Source organism: Ictidomys tridecemlineatus, chromosome 11, assembly GCF_052094955.1.
Source record: "Ictidomys tridecemlineatus isolate mIctTri1 chromosome 11, mIctTri1.hap1, whole genome shotgun sequence".
In the NCBI taxonomy this organism is placed as follows: Eukaryota; Metazoa; Chordata; class Mammalia; order Rodentia; family Sciuridae; genus Ictidomys; species Ictidomys tridecemlineatus.
Genome location: NC_135487.1, coordinates 3,165,208 through 3,187,765, shown reverse-complemented (window position 1 = coordinate 3,187,765; position 22,558 = coordinate 3,165,208). Strand labels below are relative to the sequence as shown.

The 22,558-nt window shown below is 53.8% G+C and overlaps 1 protein-coding gene across 16 annotated transcripts in view; it reads left to right on the top strand.

Moving 5' to 3' along the window:
- Positions 1-22,558, top strand: part of Nphp4 (nephrocystin 4) — a 100,856-nt gene that overhangs the window by 52,067 nt on the left and 26,231 nt on the right. For 15 of the 16 annotated variants that reach the window (XR_013427350.1, XR_013427351.1, XR_013427352.1 and 12 more), the window contains 5 exons: positions 7,672-7,733; positions 9,462-9,560; positions 10,821-10,972; positions 11,110-11,301; positions 11,895-12,082. Coding sequence is in view for 13 of the 16 variants with exons in the window: in XM_078025098.1 (XP_077881224.1) it covers positions 7,672-7,733; positions 9,462-9,560; positions 10,821-10,972; positions 11,110-11,301; positions 11,895-12,082 (693 nt within the window). In the remaining 3 variants the exon portion in view is untranslated. The remainder of the gene's footprint in view (positions 1-7,671; positions 7,734-9,461; positions 9,561-10,820; positions 10,973-11,109; positions 11,302-11,894; positions 12,083-22,558) is intronic. The other variant, XM_078025097.1, reaches the window with a different exon arrangement.

The following is a 22,558-nucleotide window of genomic DNA, read 5'->3' as shown; positions in this document are numbered from 1 at the left end:
GCAAGCACTCTACCAATTGAGCGATTTCCCTATCCCCCCATCTATCATGTTTAACAGTAAAAGTTCTATAGTTTTAAGCTTTCTTTCCAAGTAGAGTTTGGGCCCCATTTTATAGTTTTGTTTTTTGCTTTTTTTTTTTTTGGTGCGGGGGTTGGAGCCCAGGGCCTCATGCATGGTAAGCATGTGCTGTACCACTGAGCTGCATGCCAGCCCCGTTTGCTTTCAGAATTTGGGAGTGTTTTAAATATCCCCACATTAAAAAACATATGTATCTATTAAACCCTTCTTGCCTTTTCTTATGGAAACTTCTGGTCTTTGAAGCTCAGCTCGAGGGTCTTGTCTGTGACAGAGCTTTTTCTCCAGCATCCCATGGCCTTTGGAGATACCACTGTTTATTTTTTATAATAGCATGTTGTCTGCTATTTTTGGACTACGTTAGTCAGGTTTGCTTGGTAACAAATAATCCCCAAATCTGGGGTTTAAAACGAAAGGCTTTATCTTTTACTATGTGCTGGTTGCAGTTGGAGGTGGCTCTGCTTGTCATGGACCTACATGGCAGTTGCCATCTTGAGTATTGCTGTTCACCAGCCAGACAGAAAGGGAGGCCTTGAAAGGACCTTGTTCCGTCAGCGAGGATTGTGGCCCACAAGTGACACTTGCTCTCTTCCCACCTTGTTGGCTGCACATAGCCATACGCCCACCCAGGCTCAGGGGCCTGGGAAGCCTCTCTCATGCACAGAGGAGACGAGAGGCAGGCGTCTGTGCAGCCTAGACTGCCGTGGTGCATCTCCCCGCAGGCTGTCTTGTTACTTTGCATTACCCAGTGGAATCCTGGCCCCGTGCGGCATGGAGAGAGGCGTCTGATCAGAACTCCTGTGTGTGCTAGGGTGGTTTAACTCAGAAGGAACAGGAGAGGCGTCCTTGGCCATCCCTTGACAGGAAGCTCAGAGGCAGAGCTGATGTCAGGCACGGCTGGGTCCTCACAGTCACGTGCTGTCCTCCTCCGGCCCTTCAGCTCTCCTTCCTTAGATGTGGCTTCCTTCGCCATGGTGACCCCCAGCTCCAGGGCTCTCCCTGGGCCTAGCGGTTCCAGCAGAGCACTTGTTTTGTCCAGTTGTTCCCGTAGAGTCCTGAGACAGAGCCCCTCATTCTGCAGTGTCACCTGCCTGCACGCTGTAATGACCAATGGAGACCTGGCTGGGGACAGAAGGTCCTGTGTCACATGTTGCTTGTGGTGTGGAGGTTGGGCCTGTCCCTTATTGTGTGGTCAAGGGCTGGAGGGTGATTCCCCAAAGGAAAGCCATCAGGAGAGAGCATGGGTTGGGGCAGAGTAAAGCTGGCAGGGGCTGGTGGCCTTGTGGAAGATGGGCCGAGCCCCAGGTCCCCATCCTGGGCCCTTCCCGACATTGCTGCACTGCTGGGTTGCCCAGCATGCAAAGTTGTCAAATGAGTGGGTACTCGAGTTCTGCCTGTCTTCCCACAGGAGAGGTGTCCTTGGCCATCCCTTGACAGGAAGCTCAGAGGCAGAGCTGATGTCAGGCACGGCTGGATCCTCACACTCACGTGCTGTCCCTGAGACGATGCTGCTGTTCTGTCCTTCCCACAGGGAAGGACAAAGCCAGGGAGCAGCGGCCTGCCCTCCAGCAGCCCTCTAGACCTGGGCAGGGAGTGGCCTCAGGGCTCAAGCAGTGCTGTGGGGCCAGGGGAGAGGCCTCAGGGTGGCCCCCACAGAGTGGCCCCCACAGAGTGGCCCCCACAGAGCGGCTTGCAGTTCATCCCCATGCTGGTGGCCAGAGGGGCGAGTTATTCTCCTGGGCACATGGGGCAGCAGTGAGACTGCCTGAGATGCAGAGCCTCTGGGTGCGCACCTGTAGGTCCTTACCTAGAGATTTATCATCACGTCCTCTGCAGAGAGGTGTCGGCTTTGGTTACTGGAAGGGTCAGAAATGGAGCCGCTGTACAGATGAACCATAGTAGCACCATGTGTGCTTCAGCTGCTGTGGGACTTGCTGATCCACACGGATGGAACCTGATTTCATTTGGCTTCTTTAATTTGGATTTATTGCTGCCTTCGTGTTGTGTTAATATGATCGCCTCCAGCTCAGGTTCCAGGCATTTGAAGACATTGCCTCCCAAGACCCATCTAAGAGGCTCAAACAGCCACGAGTGCTTAACTGATGATGGAAACTTTCCTACTTCAATATTTTACCAACTTGTACGGCTCCTCTGGAAGTCTTAACGATATGTGGCTGTCACTTTAAGTGAGGTACTTTGGCTTTCCGTTATGAATAATCCTTTTTATTTTTCCTATAAAATTGCCAGGGAGCAGAGGTCTATTCATCACCTACAGGGAGAGAGTGTGCACAGAGCCACTAGAGGGCACTCCGTCGTTATGTTTTATAAACTTGAGAATTTCCTTGACCCGTATTTTGCTTTTGAATGTTCCAGGGGTGCCAGAATTTTGGATCATTTGCTTTAGAGCTTTGAAAAGAGCCCTGTAGCAGGGGCTGTCAGACACGTGCAGCTGTCGTGTTTCCTGGGACATGTGGAATTGCCCTTGTGCCCCAGCCTGCCTGCCGTGCTGTTCCTGGTGGAATGTGCTCTCCAACAGGCAGCGCTGACCCCGGTTCAGGGGAGTCCAGTCAGTCACACAGCGGCAGGAGAGTGACAGCCGCCCTTGGTCACTGGGCCTGTGCGTGCGGGTTGCTGAAGAGCAGCCAGGGTGTGGTTCAGGGCGGGTGTGGCTTTGGCGAGGGCCGTGATGTTTTTGACACTGACCCCGAAGGTGGCCCGGTGCAGGGCTCTGGCAGGCTGTGGAACATCCCCTGTCCACCTGGGTCTAGTCCACCAAGATGGGGCACGCTGTCCCCTGGCTCCCTGTGGTCTGTGTCGCTCAGCAGGGAGACCCACGCCATTGCCACGTCTCCCTTTATCTCATCTTGGATTTTCCCCATTTCCCATTCCTGCCATCAGAGTCTGAGGAAGAGCCACTCTTTATCTAGAAGTAGGGGCAAAGCCCTTTAGTTGAGGTACTGCTAAAGACGGATTCATCCTTATTTAAAAAAAATATTTATTTTTTAGTTTTAGGTGGACACAATATCTTATTTTTTTATGTGGTGCTGAGGATCGAACCCAGTGCCTCACGCATGCCAGGTGAGCACGCTATCACTTGAGCCACATCCCGAGCCCCCATCCTTATTTTTACAGTCTGGTGGCTGGAAACTGCTCTTGGGCATCTTTCTCTAGATCCCAGAGATGCGTCTGGGACAGTGGTGCCTCCCCCATACCCTGCTGTGTGGCCACAGGCTCCTCTGCTGCCCAGGTGGCCTTTCCTTGGCTTGGCAGGGGCTGCTGCGAGCTGCTAGGCAGCAGCCTCCTGGGGTTGCCCCTTCCCACTCCTCCTTCAGGATCTTGCTCTCCCCTGGGGTAACTGGCCCTTTAGTCACCTGAGGGTACTGGGCAGTTGTTCTGCAAACTGAATGTTCTCCTCCATCAGGTCCCTGGCCCGCCTGCTGCGGTCTCTGTCCCTCAGCTGCAGGTGTCTCAGGAAGGCAGCTTGGATTCGTAGGTAAAGGGTCCAGTGAGGCCTCCTACCCAATGAGGCCCTTGGGAAGATGCCCAGGGGACCATACCCACATCTCCAGAACGGGCGCCTCTGCCTCCACAGTTTCCTGGGACGCCAGAGGCTGCCCCCTGTCCTCTTAGCTGTTGGTCTTGTGTCTTGCTGTGGCTGTGCAAGGCAGGCAGGTGATCAGTGAGCGTAGGAGGTAGGGGTGGGAAAGCACTCTCCTTCCTTTGCCTTATTTCTGTTTTAACTTTTTTTGGTGTGTGTTAATTTGCATACCAAGAAGGGTCCAGCTAGAGAGGACAAATGGTCACTCAGTAGCTCCCTAGTTCAGGAGACAAAAACCAAGCCCCCCTCCCCTGGTCCGCCTCCTGTGGTTAACCTGGGAATGAGGGGGTTGCGGGCGCTCACCTTGTGCGCCAGTCCTGGTCCCTGTGTGCTGCTAGTGGAGCCACCTGCTGGAGGAGCGGAGCCCTACACTGGCTTGCTTCCTGTGGGACGGCGGTGAGCGGGGCTGATGGGCATGCCTGGAGAGACCTCTGGCTGTGCTTCTCATGTGGCTGTTCTGAGCAACAGAGTTCTTTAGTGTTCTCTGTCCAACATGCATCATCAGGACCACCTCTGTTGAGGACAGGCCAGGGTACAGGGGCTCAGGTACCTTGGGAGTTCTCGCCGCCTGGAATTTAGTATGGTGTCATGGTGTAGCCTTTGCCATTCTGTTCATCCACAGTGCTGTTGGAGAACACCGACGAGGAGCGCTCCTTTCCGGAGCAGAAGGCAGAGGCTGCATTAAGCCTGGGTCTCTGTGTGACTCGGTGGGACATGTGCCCGCTCGGCTTGGAGTCGTCTGGCCTCCTGAGGGCTGTGTTAAGTCAAGTGTGGGTGCCTGAGCTTCGCAGAGCTCACCCGACATAACTGGAGTGGACTGTCGAGATTTTGTTGACAGCGGTTTGTGGTGTGTGGAGACTGATTGGAGAGTAATGGAGTGTCAGGGAAAATTAGTGTTCAGATAGGAGGCAGGACCTGCTGCCGGGGGGCCCCCCTTGTCTCCAGCAGTTAACAGGGGCTGCTCCGGCCAGCGGTCTACTACAGTGTCATGAACCACCGATTTAGTCCCTCTTGCCCCTTCTTGGTGCTGGTGGCCTCCAGCTGCTCAGTGTGACTGCAGAAAAGTGCGTCTCTGGGTCCCTGTGCTCCTCTTCATGTCCGGCTCACTTACCTGAACGGAGTCTGTGCTGGACCAGACACTGACTCTGGCCCTGGGGTTGGAGCCCGGCCTCTTTGGGGAGAAGCAGCTGCTAATTGGTGTCATTGGTTTAGCCGTTGTGTCTCTCGGCTCTGCTAATGACCATTGAACTGTCGTCCTACAGGTACTGTATGAAGACACGCTGATGCACAGGTGCAGGGAGAGCCCCTGGCATACCACGCAGCTTCAGTGGGCTCACGGCAGCCTGCCACACAGTTCCTCCCTCTCTTTCTTTAATGTAGATGGGGTCACACCCTCTGAGTGGTCAGCCTCTCACTCTTTTCACTTTAAACCTGTCCTGCTGTCCTCACGTGTTGGACTGCCCAGCTGACCTCCTCTGTCCTGCATGGCCATGTGCCAGCTTTTATTTAGGCACCTGTTTTCAGGGGCTCTTGCTGTACTTGCAAGGTGTTGCTCTTCTTGCTCTGTCTTGGGTGTTTCTGCACATGTCCCTGGGCACAGGGAGGCACCTGCTCGTGTGTCCTTGTGCCCACACATGTTGCCTTGGGTCCCGTTTGCTTTCCCAGCATACACTGGTGTGCTGGGGAGCTGGGCTTCTCCGCCAGGCTGGCCGTCGAGCAGGAGGTCTGGGGGGCACTGCCTGAGCACTCGGTGTTCTCTGGGCAGGAAGCAGCAGCTTAACCAATGGCCACTTTGTCAGTGTTAAGATGAAAAGATTTGAAAATGAGTTATTCTGTGGTCTTGGTGTATTCCTCTCAGCCCATGTTTTCCTGGGGGGGTGTGGATTTGACCCTCTAGCCTGGGGCTTGCAGCAGGTGTCTTTTCCAAAGACTGCCGGACCCTCTTTTAGGCTGTTTTGCTCTCTTGGAAGGTACAATTGCATAATAAGTCACAATATAAAGAACCACCTGAACATCCATAGCGCATCGTGCCTGAATCTGAGACTGGGGGAGGGCACAGGACGCTCGGCGTGCTTCGGTGGAACAGCCTCTCAACACTCAGGTTTTCCTCGCCTGCAGGATGCTCGGAGCACGGCTCCTAAGTGCCGGCCTTCTCTTAGCTGAAGATAATGGGACCATTTCCTGCAATTTTTCCTCGTTACCAAAATCATCCTGCGGAGTTCTCCGAGACCCCATTTTGGGTGGAACAAAGCAGACGTGCTCTGGCAGATGTCCTGTTTCACTGCGGGCTCTTAGCAGGTGGAGGGGTTCTGCTGCAGCAGATGCCCAGGACCCTGTGGAGAGGTGCAGCTGGGGGCTGGTGGGGTCGGCGGCACCCCTCCGCTGCTCCTGGTGAGGAGCCTTCCTGGGGGCCAGGCTCGGGCTGGTCTGCCTGCTCCCTCAGAAGCCGGGGAGTGCACTCGGGAGCTGCAGGCTCTCCTGACAAGACTGTTTGAGGGCTCCTGGGAACCCCATTTAACTGGCTTGACAGGGGATGGGGCCCCTGAGCGGGCACTTCCTCCGCGGGCTGGGTGGCCAGGTCACTTGGGCTGCAGCACTCCCTCTGGCCATCCCCTCCAGCAGGGCCTCAGCCTACAGTGAGCCGGCCACCTCCCAGGGGACTGTGGAAGCCCAGGTGGGGCCAGCGGCTCGTGGGCTAGTGGGCCTGGCGGTGCTCCTTTGGGTGCTGTTCTTGGGTTTGGTCCTTCTGGCAGACAGTCTCTGGGTTGTTCTGCTGTGGTCCAGACTGGGACAGGAAGTTGCTGGCCATCTCTGTGTGGATGGCATCTGCACTGTGAACATGTGCCCGCCCCGAGCTGCGTGCCCTTGAGGACAGGATTCCAGGAACGTCTGAAAGAGCCATTTGCCTGACCTTTCATGGCACATGTAGGCCCTGTGGGAACCTGGGGAGCAAAAGCGCAGGGGAGGGAGGGGAGCCAGGGCGTGCCTGGTGGCCACATGTGGCTGGGCCAGACCCTGGGGAGGCGACCTGATTTCTCAGGAGGTTTGGGTGATTCTGGAAGGTCAGGGGGTGGGCAGAGTCTGTCCCCATGAAGATGAAAGCAGTGAACTGGAAGGCCACAGCCTGAAGACAGCTGTCCCTTGAGGGCTAGCAGCAAGGCCTCACTGTAGGCCAGTGCCCAGGGCTCACATCCTGTGCTGGCTGCAACCTGTCCTCCGGGGCCGGGGCACAGAGGTGCCTTGTTAGGCTGGGCTCCACTGTCAACGGAAGGTGGTGACCACAGTGGGGGAAGGCAGAGGCGTGTGTGAGCCTATGAGGGTTAGTGGCTGTGGGTGGGTTGGCCTGGAAGCACCCCTGCTGTGGCAGGCGCTGGGGGCTCTGCGGGAGGCCGCTTGCTGTGCAGGTGGCCCCAGGCTCTGGGGCAGCAGCCTTGGCCTCTCCAGTGTCAAAGACGTTGTCCGCCGCCTGCTCCAGGGGGATGGTGTAAGTAGCCGGCCTCCACCCTCCTTGGCAGGCCTTGGGAAGCCCAGCTTGCTGCTCCCGGGAGTAAACAGGACTCAGGGACCAGAAGGTATCCAGTGGATACTAACGGGGCCACCGTCTGGGCTGTTGTCTCTGTGGGTTGGACCAGGGAGCCGCGAGCCCTACTCTCCCAAGTTAGCAACGTGTGCGAACCTTGAACACTGATGGGGAGCAGAGCAGATGTGTTAAGAGATCTCAAGTGTCCAAGAACTGTCCTGTGTCACTGGGCCACACTTAGACTGCACAGCTCAGGAGGAAGGAGGGAGGCAGAGCGTGTGAGGCGGAGCCCGGCAGGCTCGCTCCAGTCTGATCTCCAGCGGAGCCTCGCGGAGCGTCTGCCACCTTCTGTGCAAACCGCTGAGCTTCGGGACGGCACCGGAGCTGCTGCTGGCTCTAGTGTCCGCAGGGTGGAGAGAGGTGTCAGGATCTGCTGCACTGAACCCCCGAGGCTGACAGCTCCTGTGCTTCTTCCCAGGTCTGCCTGTGCCAGCACCCCAGGGTCTTGCGGCCACCCAGGACTCACCTGTGGGACCAGGGGTAAGTCCAGGCCTGACGGGATCCACTTCAGAATTCCAGGATAAGCCCCAGTGGACCCCTGAAAGCACTCTTTGCCTCCTCATCCCTGAGGTGGGGCCCGCTGGCTGGGGGCGTCTGGTGCCTTCCCAGCTTGTCACGTAGCCTGATCCTGACACGCTGACTCAGCGTGGGGCTCTCGGGGTGGTGGCTTCCTCTGCCATCGGAGGTCTCTGAGTGTCTCCAGGACATGCTGTGCTCTCCTGGCAGTCATGTCTGCTGGTGGAGATGCCCTTAGGACCGAGGGCCTCTTGTTTCTTTCGGAGACACTGAGGTATGGTCTTCACCCCTCCCTGACCTATTCGGCCAGGAGAGAGGGCCAGGGCCACATGCTGGTGCACTCAGGGCCACAGGTGTGCAGCACACACCTATGTGGGCCGGACTCACCTGTGTGCAGAGGAGGGCTCTTCCAGGCTTGGCCTTGATGCTCGGTGGCTGATATGGCTGTGGTACTGAGCTGCAGGGTGCTCCCCGTGGCCCTGGGTGGCTCTAGCGGCATGATTTTGACTGAGGTCAGAGTTGGCTTGTTCTTCCTGGTGACTTTGTCTGCTAGTGCTGCATGGAAGTTGACTTCTAGAAAAGTCAAGTGATTCGGTGACCCAGGCTGTCTGCAGGAAGTGGCTCTAGTGTGGGGCACACAGCTTGGGAGCTGGGCCCCAGGGGAGCATCTGTGTGCTGGAGATGCCCGGCTGTGGACTGCCTCCTGGCCCCCCGCTGGCTTAATCTGGCATGTTCCCTGCAGCGGTTTCCACGTCGCCCTGAGTGTTCAGGGCCACAGACAGGGAGGGCTTAAGTGCCTCCTGGTCTCGGGGGCTTAGCAGAACCGAGTGGTCTTCCTGGCTCCCTGCAGATGCTGCCAGGATGCCCTGCCATCCTGCTCGCCCTCCCTTCTCCAGCTCTTCTCTCACTGACTTCTCTGTGTTGGCACCTCCTTTGGGCCTCTGTGCCAGCTGTCCCCGCCGAAAGTGAGCATCCCACAGCAGCGTGTGCTGGAAATAGCATCTCCAGTAGAGTACAGCCCCCCCCTCCCGCCTTTTTTCCAGGCATTCATTTTCCAAATATAAACATAAACCTTTCTAGAGGCCTGCCATGTGCCAGGCCCCACGCCAGGCCCTTGCCATGGATTCCCATTCATTCTCACAGGAGTCCTGCAGGTCAGGTGCCATGATCATCTTTTTTTTTTTTTTTTTTAACAAGTAAGGGGACTGAGGCTGGCTGACCTTCACAAGGTCACATGATAAAGAGGTGGTGGGATAATCTGTCTCCAGAGCCCGTGGCGGCTGCCTATACAGTCACTGTCTTGGTGGGAGGCTCACAGGGCAGGGACATAGGTGACTGGATCAGACGGGAGCTTGGAAGTATCCAGTCCAGGGGTGGAAGTGAAGCCCAAGGGTCTAGCCAGCCCACCCTGGAGGGGAGACTCTTGCCCTCGTCTGCCTGCTTTTCCTCACTGATGTGTTCTTATCCAGATGGTGGTCTGGGAGACCACGGTCCCGGCTCTGTGTGCCGAGGGGAGTGTAGGAGAGGCTCTAGGTTGCACGCAGCTGCTCACCAGGAGGCTGTGGAGTTGCTCCCCTCTGCAGCTGGCTCTGAGTGTCCTCTGTTCCCTTGGATTTGTGTTGTGTCTGTGCGCATGCCTGTGTGTGAGTGTAGGGGGTTTCATTAGCTGATATGAGTTCTCTTGCCTTCCAGTTGTCACTTTCTCAGCTGGTGACTTCCCCGCAGTCCCCGGCTCAGTGCCGCTCAGCCAAAGCCACTCCACGGTCACCAGAGGGCTCCCAGCCCCAGGCAGTAAGTGCCCCCCATGCTGCCTCCTGCCTCACATCCCCCCGACTGCTGGCAAGCCTTGGGATTTTGAGCTGTGCTGGTCCTTGGTGAGGTGACAAGGACCTCAGTAGGCTCTGAGACGTGGGCTGTGGGATGGGTGGGGTGGGCCACTGTGTCCCTCTGTGCTTCTCATGGAGAAGCACATTCTGTCCTGGAGAATGAGGAAAGATGTGGTTCTCGCCACGGTGGGTGATTGACTCAGGCTTGGTTTCCCTGAGCCAGCGGAGCTCAGCTGCTGGCGGGTCTGTTGGTGAAAGGAGAAGGAAGGTGGCAGAGGGCGGTGGAGGAGGCTGAGCTGGGCCTTCTTGGCTGCTAGGGGAGGGTTCAGGTGGAGCTGAAATAGCCTCTGCTGCCCCTGACTGTGGGGATCCCTGCAGAGCTGGTCCTGCACTCTGCACCTCTGGTCTCACGCTGGTAGCACAGAGGAAAACAGTCCCTTCCGGTCATGCATTAGCAGGCACTCCTGATGTGAGCGTCCATGCCACCCTGCTCTGAAACACCCCTGCAGCTCCCCTGTTTGTGAAGCGATCGCTGTCTTTTTATTTTTGCCTGAGACATCATGTGAGAGCTGATGCTCAGCAGAAGCTGAGAGTGTGATCCAGTGGAGAGGGGGCTTGGAGTCCTGCCGTCCTCTCCACCCAGATAACCTGCCTCAGAGGGAATAACTAGAAGATTCAGAACTGGCAGGGGCCAGAGCAGCGTCCAGACGCACTGGCCAGCTCTGAGATTTGACGTTAACATTCCATCTCAGGCATCAGATGTTCCCAGTGGTATTGGCTTGTTCATAAACTTGGTGGTTCCTTTCTTGCTGTTTCTTTTTTTTTTTAATACCTTTATTATATTTTTATGTGGCGCTGAGGATCAAACCCAGTGCCTCACACATGCGAAGTGAGCGCTCTACCACTTGAGCCACAACCCCAGCCCCTCTTGCTGTTTCTTGACTTATAGATAATCATGAGAAATAAAGGAGTCACGGTTAAGATTTTGGATGCAAAACAAATAATGTGTTAGCATAAGCATATCTCAAGTATTATTAGATGGAACATACTTGTACTAAAGTCATTGTTCACCTGTAGTTACAATATAACTGAGCCTCCTGTGCTTGTGGTGGTGGAGGCTGACAGCCCTACAGAGGCAGTAGTCATCAGCCCCCTTAGAGGATCCCTGGTGGGGGATCCCCCTGAGCATCCCTGGTGGCCTCACTTGGAATCCCATTTTATTTAGCAGGAGTTTCCTTTGGAGGGCGGGATCTCTCATCTGGAAGCCGATCTTAGTCAGACTCCCTTGGTGCTGGAAGCCCCTGTTGCTGAACCTTTGCAGGAGCTGCCCTTCACCCCTCTGCATGCCCCCATTGTTGTGGGACCCCAGCAAAGGAGGTAAGGTGGGCACCAGGACGGGTGGGGCCAGGCAAGGGCCCCCTGTCACACCTGCCTTTGATTAGCAGCTGTCTGAGAAGGAGAAGAGCATCTGCGCCCCTCTCCCACGGGCTGGCTGAGGACTGTGTCTGTTTCAGTTCTGGCAGCCAGCTCTCCAGAGCCACCATGGTTCTCCTGCAGTCCTCCGGCTTTCCTGAGATTCTGGATGCCAGCAAGCGGCCTGCCGAAGCTGTCAGTCCCACGGACCCCGTGCACTTCGACCCTCAAAGGGAAGAAGCGGATTGTCTACAGAGCAATGAAATAGTGCTGCAGTTTCTTGCCTTCAGCAGGTAGCGGCTGAGTTTCCTGTCTGCCACGCCCCTGCTTCCTTGTGCTGAAGAGTAGCTGTGACGTGGCTCTGACCTGGCAGATGCTGTGTTCACATCTTGTTGGACCTAGCAGCGCTGTTTTTCAAATTAATTGATTAATTTGTTCTTCGTTAAAAAAAATTAATTAGCACATACTTGTGTGTATTATGGGGTGCAGTGTGATGATGGGATATATGTATACTATGTGTAATGATCAAATCAGGTAATTAGCATTCCCGTCTCCTTTTTTTGTGCTGGGAACCTTTGAACTGCCATCTGATTCTACTTTACTTTGGCTAGGACCCACCCAGAACTATTCTGAGTGCCAGGGAGCCTGCTTTGCCCAGGCTTCTCTCCTTAATTAAAATATGCATGATGTTTGCCTGATTCCCAGATGTCAGAGTAGCTCTGGGGCAGCACCCTCAGGCCAGGAGACTCACTGTGCCTGACGTGGCTGCGGCCCTCCTGAGGCCACAGTGAAGCTGTTTTAGTGACTGTGTCCCTAGGCAAGCTTACATTCCACCCAGGCACTCTGCTGTGGCTGCCTGATTAATCAGAGCTGTTGTTGGGTGCAGAGTGGCCCAGGATCACCGAGGAGCTCCGTGGCCAAAGTCCGTGTACTTCACGTTCCAGTTCTACCGCTTTCCACCTGCCACGACGCCACGGCTGCAGCTGGTGGAGCTGGCTGGGATGGGGAAGACGGGCTCCGGCTCCCTGTCTCACGTCCTTGTACCCATTAGTAAAGACTGCTCCTTTGACACTGGTAAGTGCTTGTGCAGTGCGACTGCTGAGGCCTGCACCGAGTTTCCTGTGTGCATGTCATCATTAAACAGCCCATGCACAGCCAGTGCACCCACACCCATCAGCTGCACTCACCCTGGTTCTCCCCCACCCAATCATTGTAACTCATTTGTAAATATTTCCTATGTTCCTCCACAAAATAATGGAGTCTTTTGAAAACTTATGCTGTCATAGTTAAAAATAATTCCTTAATATAATGAAATATCTAGCTAATGTTAAGAATTCCTTAATAATTTCATAACTTTTAAAATAATTAGTTCAAAACTCCTGTCTGTGTGTTGCAACGGGTGCACCTGTGTGCTGCCCTGGGGATTGTGTCTGCGGTGGCTGCCACCATCCCATCTCTCTCTTTACTTTCTCTGTGGAAGAGGTGTTCTGCAGAGCATCCATCCCCCAGTCTGGACTTGGTTGAGGCTCTGAAGTTAAGGCTGTCTCTCTGTCCCCTCTTTTCCCGGGTCAGGGATCCATGTGTGATCGGGTGCATGGTTTTGTTTTTGTCAAGGATTCTTTGTAGTGGGTGACTTGGACTCTGTCTCTGCAGCACTGTGACACCCGGCTGCTGCTTCCTCTGGTACAGCAGCAGCCATCATGACTGTTGCATGCTATCTGTCATTGCTGGAGGGTGCACAAGGACACATCCTGCTTTGGAACACCTTTGTGTGCCGGCTGGGTGCTTCCTGTCAGCTTCCGTCACTGTGACACCTACCCGAGAAGAACAGCTAAGAAGCGGGAAGGTTTATTTTGGCTCACGGTTTCAGGGATTTCTGAGCATGGCTGGCTGCTCCCTTGCTTTGGGCCTGAGGTGAGGCAAAAGTTCATGGCAGAAGAGTGTGGCAGGGAAGAGCTGCTTGCCTCTTGGAAGCCAGGAAGCAGGAAGAGAAACAGGAAGGGGCTGGGGACGAGAGGTGCCCTTTAAGAGCATGCCCACCATAATCTTCCTCCAGCTAGGCCCCACAGCCTGCAACTTCCAGGAGTGGGTTCAGTTATGACCATGAATGCACTGTCCACTGATGTGGTCAGATTGTGACCACTCCCTTCTCCAGATCCCCACCTCTGAAGGTTGCTGCACTGGGGACCAAGCCTTCAACACAGGACATTCCGGATCCCAACTGTAGTGCTTCTGTGACTCAGGCTTTCCCCATCGGCTGGTCACCTTGAGGTGTAGTGCGCGCAGGAAAGGCAGGATATAATGATGGCATGTTCCCTTGTGTCCTCCAAGGGGGGACACCAGTGGCTTTTTCCCTTCTGTTTCGTTTTGGGTGAGTGGATTCAAACCACAGGGATGGAACGTGCCTGTCGGTGCCTCCGACTCCAGTCTGCGGCAGGGGAGGGCCGAGAGCCCAGGCCCCATTCCTCACCAGAGAACCCCCTCATCCCAGGTGGATGGATGAGCTCTTCCTGTCCTGAACCTGGGCTGGGCTGAGAGAGGGCCCGGGAGGCCCCTGCGTGGAGGCATGGGGTCAGGGGAGGGAGGCTCTCTGGTAACACTTCCTCCCACGTTCGGTTCTCAGATCACTGTCCTTAACCGATGAGTTTACAGTCATGTCTCTGGTTGGATGTTATCCTAGGGGAGAGACCAGTCGCCCCCAGGGCGGTCCCAACCCTCCAGGGACCACTTCCCCCAGTCGTCCACCTTTGCTGGTCGATCTCAGTGACCTGTGGAGCATGGCGCAGCTTGTGTCAGCTCAGAACCGTGTGTGGGTTTCGGGGCTCCTCCGCCTGCTGCTGAAGCCTCGTCCCTGGTCCATCCCTCCAGATCTGTCCCCCCTTTCAATCCTGCAGCTATCAGAGGCCCTGCAGTGAGGGTAAATGGCAGCATTGAGATCACCCAATAAAAAGACCAGCCACTTAGAGATGCTCCCGATTTGAATGCATTTCCACGATGAATTTCCCAGATAATAATTAAAGTCCCCAAGTTAAATGTCTTTGCAAGTTTATGTCTAAAGAAATTAAAGTCCAAAATCAAATTTTCTTGTCATTATGAACTAAAATTCAAAGTGCAGGGCGGGGGTTGTGACTCAGTGGCAGAGCGCTTGCCTCGCATATGTGAGGCACTGGGTTCGATCCTCAGCACCACATAAAAATAAAATAAACAAAGTAAAGACATTTTGCCCATGTATAACAAAAAAATATTTTAAAAAAGTGTAAATTTTTTTTTTTTTAATTTCTCATTCTTTCAATTGGGTGTTAATTGGCTTGCAGTCAAGTTCTATTTGCTTTCAATGGATTTTACCTTTTTGTTTATTTTCTCTCTTTGCTTGCCTTTTTTTTTTTAAGCCTCAGATTCTTTTATTTTTTTATTGTTGGTTGTTCAAAATATTACATAGTTCTTGACATATCATATTTCACACTTTGATTCAAGTGGGTTATGAACTCCCATTTTTACCCCGTATACAGATTGCAGAATCACATCAGTTACACTTCCATTGATTTACATACTGCCATACTCGTGTCTGTTGTGTTCTGCTGCCTTTCCTGTCCTCTACTGTCCCCCTCCCCTCAGGTGGCTTCTGCCTGCACAGGTCTGGGGCAGTTTTGTGCAGACGGCCCCTACCCCTAGCTGACTGGTTGGGTTGGGGCTTTCATGGTCACTCTCAGGCCAGTTCCTGCTGTTGAAATACAACATGGGCACAGAGAAGCTTGCAGGGCTCAGTCCCACGAGGTGAAACAAAGGGACGAGCTGGTCGTGGTGACACATGCCTCTAATTCCCACTGCCGGGGAGGCTGAGTGAGGAGGATCACAGGTCCAAGGCTGTCCTTGGCAACTCAGACCTTGTCTCAAAAAAATAAAGGGCTGGGGATGTTGCTGAGTGGTTAAGTACCTCTGGTTCAATCTCCAGTACCAGAAGGCGGGGGGAGAAATGGGAGGGTTTTATTTCCAGAGCAGTCTTGGGTTTAATAGAGGTGAGTAGGTGGTGCAGAGGCCCCTTCACCCCCAGCCCCTGCTTCCTTGTTTTAAGGTCTCAACGTTGGTATGCCACGCTTGTGGAACTCAGGTGGATTAATTATTATTTTCTGAAGCTCATGGTCAGTGTGAAGGCACCCTGTGCATCATATGGTCTGAATTTTGGTGAGTGCAGAATGATTCACTGCCCTAATGTCCCCTGTTTGTGGCTCTCTTTCCCTTCCCACTCTGCCCTGGTGACCACTAGTCTCTGTCCGTCTCTAAGGTTCTGCCCTTTCCAGCATCTCCTGCAGCTGGCTTCGGCCTGGATGGAGCCTTTTCAGGCTGGCCTCTGACTCGGCAGTGGGCACTCCCAGTTCCTCTGCACTCCGTGTGTTGAAGGCTTTTTATCCCTCTTGTTGGAAGTACTCCATCGTGTGGATACACCAGTTCTTTTATTCACTCACCTGCTGAAGGGATCTTGGTTGCTTCCAGGTTTTGGCAATGGTGAATCAAGATGATATACTAGGATTGTGAGTGGAGGAAATCTGTAACTCACTGGGTGAGTGCCAAAGTGTGTGCTGTGGGGCTGTGTATGGAAGCGTGTGTTCATCTGATAAGAAGAGCTTGCCACTTTGCATTCCCACCAGCGACAGTTCCACATCCTGTCTGCGCAGTGTTTGGGGCTGAGCCATCCCAGAAGGTGTGTGGTGTTTCTCGTTTGATTTGCAGGTCCCTAGTGACATGGTGCTGAACGTCTTTCCGTGAGCTTATTTGCCACCTTTGTATCTTCTTCCATGAGGCATCTGTTCTGACATCTGAACAGGTGTATCTTTGCTTTGGATGCAGTCTCCTGTTTGATATGTGTCTGGAGATATTCTCCCCTGTCTGTGGCTGGCTCTTTTCAGCTCTTACTGATGTGTTTTGCAGAGCACAAGTTTTTAATTTGGATGTAGTACAGCCCACCAGTCCTTTCTTTCATGGATTGTGCTTGGTGTTGTGTAAAATGTGACTTCCAAGCCTGACCGAGGTCACCTGATTTGGTCCCACCTTGTCTCCTAGTTTTGCAGCTCTGTGCTCTACACTTGGGTTGGGCTGTGATCCTTTCTGGATTTATCTCTACAGAAGTGTGGTCCTTACAAAGCGATCATGTCAGTGCAGGGTCTGGCCATTATGCAGAAGCTCCTTGTCCATCCCTTCACCTGACCCTGAACCTCCCCGAGGAAATGCTCTCCTTACTTCTGTTCTGTCCAAAGCATTATCCCTTTTGCATGTGGCAGGGGGCTTATTGCAGCTTGTCTCTCCAGAGACCTCTCAGCGCTGTCCCTGGCAGTGCCGCTTTTGTGGCTGTACAGGGACCCACGGTGTTCATCCTTGCAAATAGGCGCTGGAGTCGTTTCCAGCTTCTGGCCCTTCTGGGTGGCGCTGCCATGAACTTTGTTCTGGCGTGTGGGGTGTGCGCTCCTGCTGGGGATGTGCCCAGGAGAGCAAGTGCTGGTCCTGGGCTAGCGTGGGTCGGGTTGGGTGGCTTTGCCCGGCGCTTCGCAGGGCTTGTCCAGTCTGCACATCCACCAGCTGGGGATCGAGGTTGGAGCCGCTGCCCACCCTCTCCAGCTGCAGAGCGGCTGCTGGCCTGTTCCTCTAACAGTCCTGCTGGTGTGCTCCCTCGGCTGGGGACCCTGCGCCCCAAGCTCACGGGCCTGAGGGTCTCCTCCCGTGTGAGCGCGTGCTCCGTCCTTGCCCTCTTCTGTCGTCCAGCTGTGTGGGCTCTGTTTGTAGGCCTTCTCTGTCCATCTTGGTGGGATCCTCTTCAGACACGCAGGTGTCTTACCCCTCTTGGGCCTGGCTTCTCTTCCAGCTCTGTTGATGGTCTTTTGCCGAACATTAATTTTCAATTCAAATTAAGTCTGTGTGTCAGTCTTCAGTCTACATTTCCCTCACTAGACATAAAGGAGTTTGTCTCTGCCAAGTGTTAAGGATTCCCTCCTGTGTTGTCTTTTACAAGTTTCATTTATATATTTCGCCTTTATATTCAGACCAGGACTTCCTGTGGAGCTCATTTTCTGTGTGGGAACAGTCTTTGCAGAGCCCACTAAGCTAATGGGGCACACCCACCAGGGTAGACCCCGGCCAGTCCCGGGCCCAGTTAGTTGTTGTAAGAAAGTTTGTTCCCAGAATCCATACTCTGGCATCTGAGCAAGTGCAGGTAGATGGGAGAATGCCTGGGTTTTAGCTTCCCCAGGCTATGCCCCTCAATGGCAGGAACCCTGGGTAGAAAGTGGCCCTTGAGACATTGTGTTCTTGGCCGCCTTGGTCCAGTGGGAGGTTCCACGGTGGTTCCACGGTATTCTGCTGTGGCCAGGCTCCCGCAGACAGTGGTTTCTGTGGCGTTCAGGGGAGTGTGCGTGTGGGCAGCATTTCTTCTTGTCACCTCTTTTCCCTCAGAATGGGATGTCCCTCGGGCATTCCCTTGGCTGTCATCTCTACTCCTTCCAGAAGCTTCCACTGGGTTTGGGGTGCTTCTATCTGTTCACATGGGTCCTTGTCCTTCCCACGTGTCCTTCGCTTCCGGCCTGGACTCCTGCTTTTCTAACATGTTCCTCATGTGGGGTCTTCCCGGTGTGAGGCCGAGGCCTTCGCCTCCTGGGTTGCCAAAGTCGTCTTTCGGTCCCTGGCTCCAGTGAGAAGCATTCCTCATCAGACCAGTGCTGGCCCCGTGGGCACGGAGCCTGCTCCTCCGTCTCCCTCCCCTTAGCATGCCTCCCCCTTCCGGGGCCTTCTCCAGAGCCCCACCTGTGTCCTCATCACCAGGAGCCACCCGTGGCCTGTGGGTACTGTCAGCTCTGTGTATCTCCCCCACAGAGCCATTTATTAAAACACATATTTTTAGATGTCGATGGACCTTTATTTTACTCATTTATTTATACGCAGTGAGGAGAGTCGAACCCAGTGCCTCACACATGCTAGGCAAGCGCTCTGCCCCTGAGCCCCACCCCAGCTCCCCACTGAGCCATTTGAAAGCAAATTGCAGGTAGGTAACGCTTCACCTCCAAATCTTGAGCGTGCACATCTTAAAAACAAGGATGCCCTTTCACATACCCACAGCTGTGTGGTCACACTTCAGGCACCCTGCGGCCTCCCAGGACAGCCCCAGTGAGCCTGTGTGGCTTCTGGTCAGTCTGGGTTTTGGACTTGTACTGCTTTCAGTCTCTTCCGTCTGGAATAGTAAGTGGCCTCTGCCTTTCTCACCGGGAGGCCTTCCAGGGAGACTGAGTGGGTCTGTCCGCTGCCCCGCCGTTTTGTGCAGTCTGCTGGTGCATCCCAGCAGGTCTCGCCAGCGGGGCGGTAGGGCTAATGGCTCAGGTCGATTCTGGATTTTGTTGTGAGCACTTGGTTGTCCTGGCTCTGTGCTTCAGGTCCCACCCCGCCAGGAGGCACAGGTGTCGGGGTGTCTCAGCTGGCCAAGTTACCCCATGTCTGCAGTGGACAGGCTGGCTCCCTGTGTTCTTGGGGAAGAACTCTCAGGGCACTGTGGCTGCATGTGAGCATCTGTCCTGTGGCCGTCCCTCCTGGGCTCCGCCTTCGGCCGAGCTGCCTGTGTCGGGCTTTTCTGGTGTTCTCATCGGATCCTTTATCACCTGCACTCTTCTATTCAAAAAGTACTTTTTCCCGGCTGGAGCTGGGGCTTAGGCTCAGTGGTAGAGTGCTTGCCTGTCACGTGTGAGGCACTGGGTTTGATTCTCAGCACCACGTAAATATAAAATAAAGATATTGTGTTGTCCTCAAACTAAAAAATAAATAAAAAAAATGCTTTTCCTTGGGAATAGGGATGTACCACACCAAAGCCTCCACAGAACTCTGAATAGAGGTTCAGAACTTCCCCTTTTAATTGTCCGCTTTTGGAGTGGGAGGTTGGTGTGGTGGTTAATGGTGGTTACCCTGGGCATTGGGGTCTCAGGCGTCTGGTTTCTGTCCGTGAGGGTCACTTCATCTCTTGCTGTTCTGCCCACTTGTGCCAGTTCCAATGTGCCCATCCCCACCCTGGCCAGCGGGAGCCCTCCAGGTGGCCTGGCAGCTCCCTTCCACCTGCTCTACTGGTTCGGGGCATGCCTCCCTTCCTGGGCTGTCCAGTGTCCTGGGGTGCTGTGCCCCTGTTCCTGGGAGCCTTGTCCCTGAAGCCAGGGCCTGGCTGCTTTGATCTGGGTTTCGATACTTTGAAGCCTTTCACTGGGAAGAGGTGGGCAGCCCCTGTTCAAGCATGGTTTATGTTGGTTTCTGGTCCTTACTTTATTGATACTTCTGTTACACAGAAGGTTGAAGATCTTGGTAAGTTCTACTCACCTGTTGGCCTTCCAGCGTACCTCACGGGCTTTGAGAACCGCATTGTTGATGCTGACGGAGAGCCTGTCCCGACGGAGTTGAGGGGCCTCGTGGCTCTGCTCCGAGGCTGTGTCCCACTGGGTGCAGAGTGGTGCATCACCCGGGGCCCTGGAAATAATTCTTTCCTTGGTGGAGTTACATTGCCAGTTTGATATCTGGTAGGATTCATTTGTTTCAATTTGTTTTATATTTGCAGTTTTAGATTTGCTTTTCTTCCTTTCTGATTCCATTTTTAAGAACTTTACACAGCTTGAAATACACAACTGTCATCAAGTGTGTACTGGAGACTCCTAGCCATCCCGTCCCCTCCTGCTCCTCTCTGTCCTGTCTCCTGGAGGATTTCAATTTCTTGTTTGTCCTTCTGGTGTTTTCGTTTGTTTATTCTTCAAAAGGAAGTGTGTGTATGTCTTTGTGATTCCCCCCTTTCTCTCTTCAGTTGGAAGCACACCACACACACTCTTCTGTACCCTGCACTTCTCAGTGAACACTGTCCTGCGTTCCACTCCACGTGGGCATGGTCTGCATCCCTTTTTATGGCCGCGTGGGACACTAGGGGTGAATGTTCTGTGGTTTGTTCTACCAGTCTCCGACTGGGGGGCCTTTGGGCTTTTCCTGGTATTTCACCACCCCAGGTAATGCAGCCATTGAGTAGCCTGTGCGTCTGGTTCTAGAAGTGGGATTCCAGGCTGTTTCTTTACGACAACTCACTGCTATGAGAACTCATCCGAATCAGTCTGTTTTCAGAGTGCTGCTCCCTGACCCCATTACCTGGCGCCACCCCACCTTTCAGAGGCTCCGGCACCTCAGCGCTGCACACTGGGGACCAGGCACATGAGCCCCCGAGACGCACTCCCCCACGTCCCCGCTGTGGCAGAGATGTTGGCAGGCATTGTGTCAGTGTCTGTCAGCTGCTTCCTCTCTGGAACTTACCAGTCCTGTTGGGCCTGTCCCCATGACCTTGCCCTCAGGGTGAGGTGTCCAACGCTGGGGTTCTTACAGTCAGGGAGACGTGAAGTCAACCGTGTTAGCAGCTTTTTACCACAGTGACCAAAACTTCTTACCAAAACAACTGAAGTAAGAGGAGAGATTTATTTGGGCTCATGGTTTCAGAGGTTCTGTCCATGGTACTTGACTCTGTTGCTCTGGACCTTATGGTGGAACCATAGACGTTTAACTCCTGGTAACTAGGAAACAGAGAGAAGGGGGAGCCAGGGGGACGAGAGAATCCCCAAGGGTATGCCCCCAGTGACCCACCTCCTCCAGCCACACCCCACCTGCCTGCAGTTGCCACCCAGAACAATAGTCCTTTAAAATTGCTAATTAATCAAACAGGTTAATCCACAGATGAGGTTACAACTCTCAACCTAATCATTTTACCTCTGGAAATTCCTGCATTAATAAAGATTTGGGGGTATACCTCACATCCGAACTATAACATTCTGCCCCTGGCACCCAAAAAGCTCATGTCCATTTCAAATACAAAATGCATTTAGTCCATCTCTGAGCGTCCCATAGTCTTTAACAGTTTCACCATCGCCCAAAAGTTTAAGTCTAAATTCTCCTCTGAGACTTAAGGCGGATTCTTGGTTGTGAGCCCCTGTAATAACGAAAAGCAAGTTGCATGAATCCAATATAAAACGGCACCGAGTGAACATTTCCATCCCAAAGTGGAGGAATGGACCACAGTACGGCAGCCAGCCGAGCAAACCAGCCCTCCAGCTTGCACCAGGTGAGATGAGACCTCGGAAGGGCTTGAGCAGTGCTGCCCTGTGGCCTTGCCAGGTGCAGCCCAAGTGACCTCTCTGTTAGGCTGACTTTATTTGCAGCCAGCATACTTCCTTGGCAGCCTTTAGTCCTAGAGGGTCTCCTCTATAGCTTTGGCTTCTTACACCTCCATACGTGGCTCTCTAGGGACTGCCTGCAGGGATTCGGACCCCGCTGCTCTTTGCCTGGCCTCCCAGGCCTTCCTTTGAAATATCCGTGGAAGCCTCCATGACCCCTTCAATCCTGCATTCCTGGAGAGCCGGCACCTGCGGGACCTTGCCAGGATCTTCCACCAACTTGAGCAGTAGCTGGGCCCCCTGGATCATGGCTGAGCCTGGTAAAACAGAATCCCAGGGAAACCATTTCCTAGCATCCCTGTGTGAGCAGGCTGCCCCCATGGTCTCTTAAAGAAGTTTCCAGTTCTACACCCTTGAGCCTGCAATGGGTGTGGTCTTGCTGATTCCTGAGTTGCCATCCTGAAGGCATTTTCCCTGTGGATCTGCAAAGTACTTAGCTTCTCCTTATTGGTGGTGATCTCTTCAACAGTCACACCTTCCCCAGCCCCACTGCTGTCTGGGCTTCTTCTCTGGCCAAATGACAAGTTTTAAAAATCTCTCCTTTCTGCTTTTTGCTTCTGATTCTCACAAGCAAAGCTGGCTGGAAGTTGCCAGCAACACTGTTGTCACTGCCTGAATGCTGTGCGAACTTGAAATCAGCCTGCCACGTTAATTAATTCATCACTTTTAAATTCAGCCCCAACTCTCAGAACATGGGGAAAATGTAGATAAGTTTTTTTTTTTTTTTTTTTGCCAGAATATAGTATGAATGGCCTCTAGTCCAGTTTCCAAAAGAATCCTCATTTCTCTCTGAAACCTCGTGAGCATAGTCTTTTCTGTCCACATTTCTGTTGGCTCTGTGGTCTTCTAAACCCAACCAGAATCACCGTTGATTCCCGCTTACACATTCTAAGGCTTCACCAGCCGGCTTCTCCAAGCCTTTTCAGATTCTCCTACAAACTAGTTCCAGAGGTTTCTGAGCCGCATGGTCAGGTTAGTCACAGTCATGACCCTACTCTTAGTACCAGCTTCTGTGTCAGGTATCTTGGTCAGTGATGAAAAGCTGACATGACCACTTAGAGGAGGACAGTGTATTTTGGCTTGTGGTTTTGGAGGTCTGTCCACGGCTGGCCTGCTCCGTTGCTCTGGGCCATGATGACAGAAGGGTGTGGCAGAGGAAACCAGGAGGGGCGGGGGGAGTCGGACACACGCACACAAAGATGTGTGCACTTACGGAGCCACAGGGACAAGAGGTAACCCCTGAGTGCACATCCCTCGTGACCCACTTCCCCCAGCCACGTGCCACCTGCATACGGTCAACACCCACGCAGTAGTGCTTCCAGATTTAAGAATC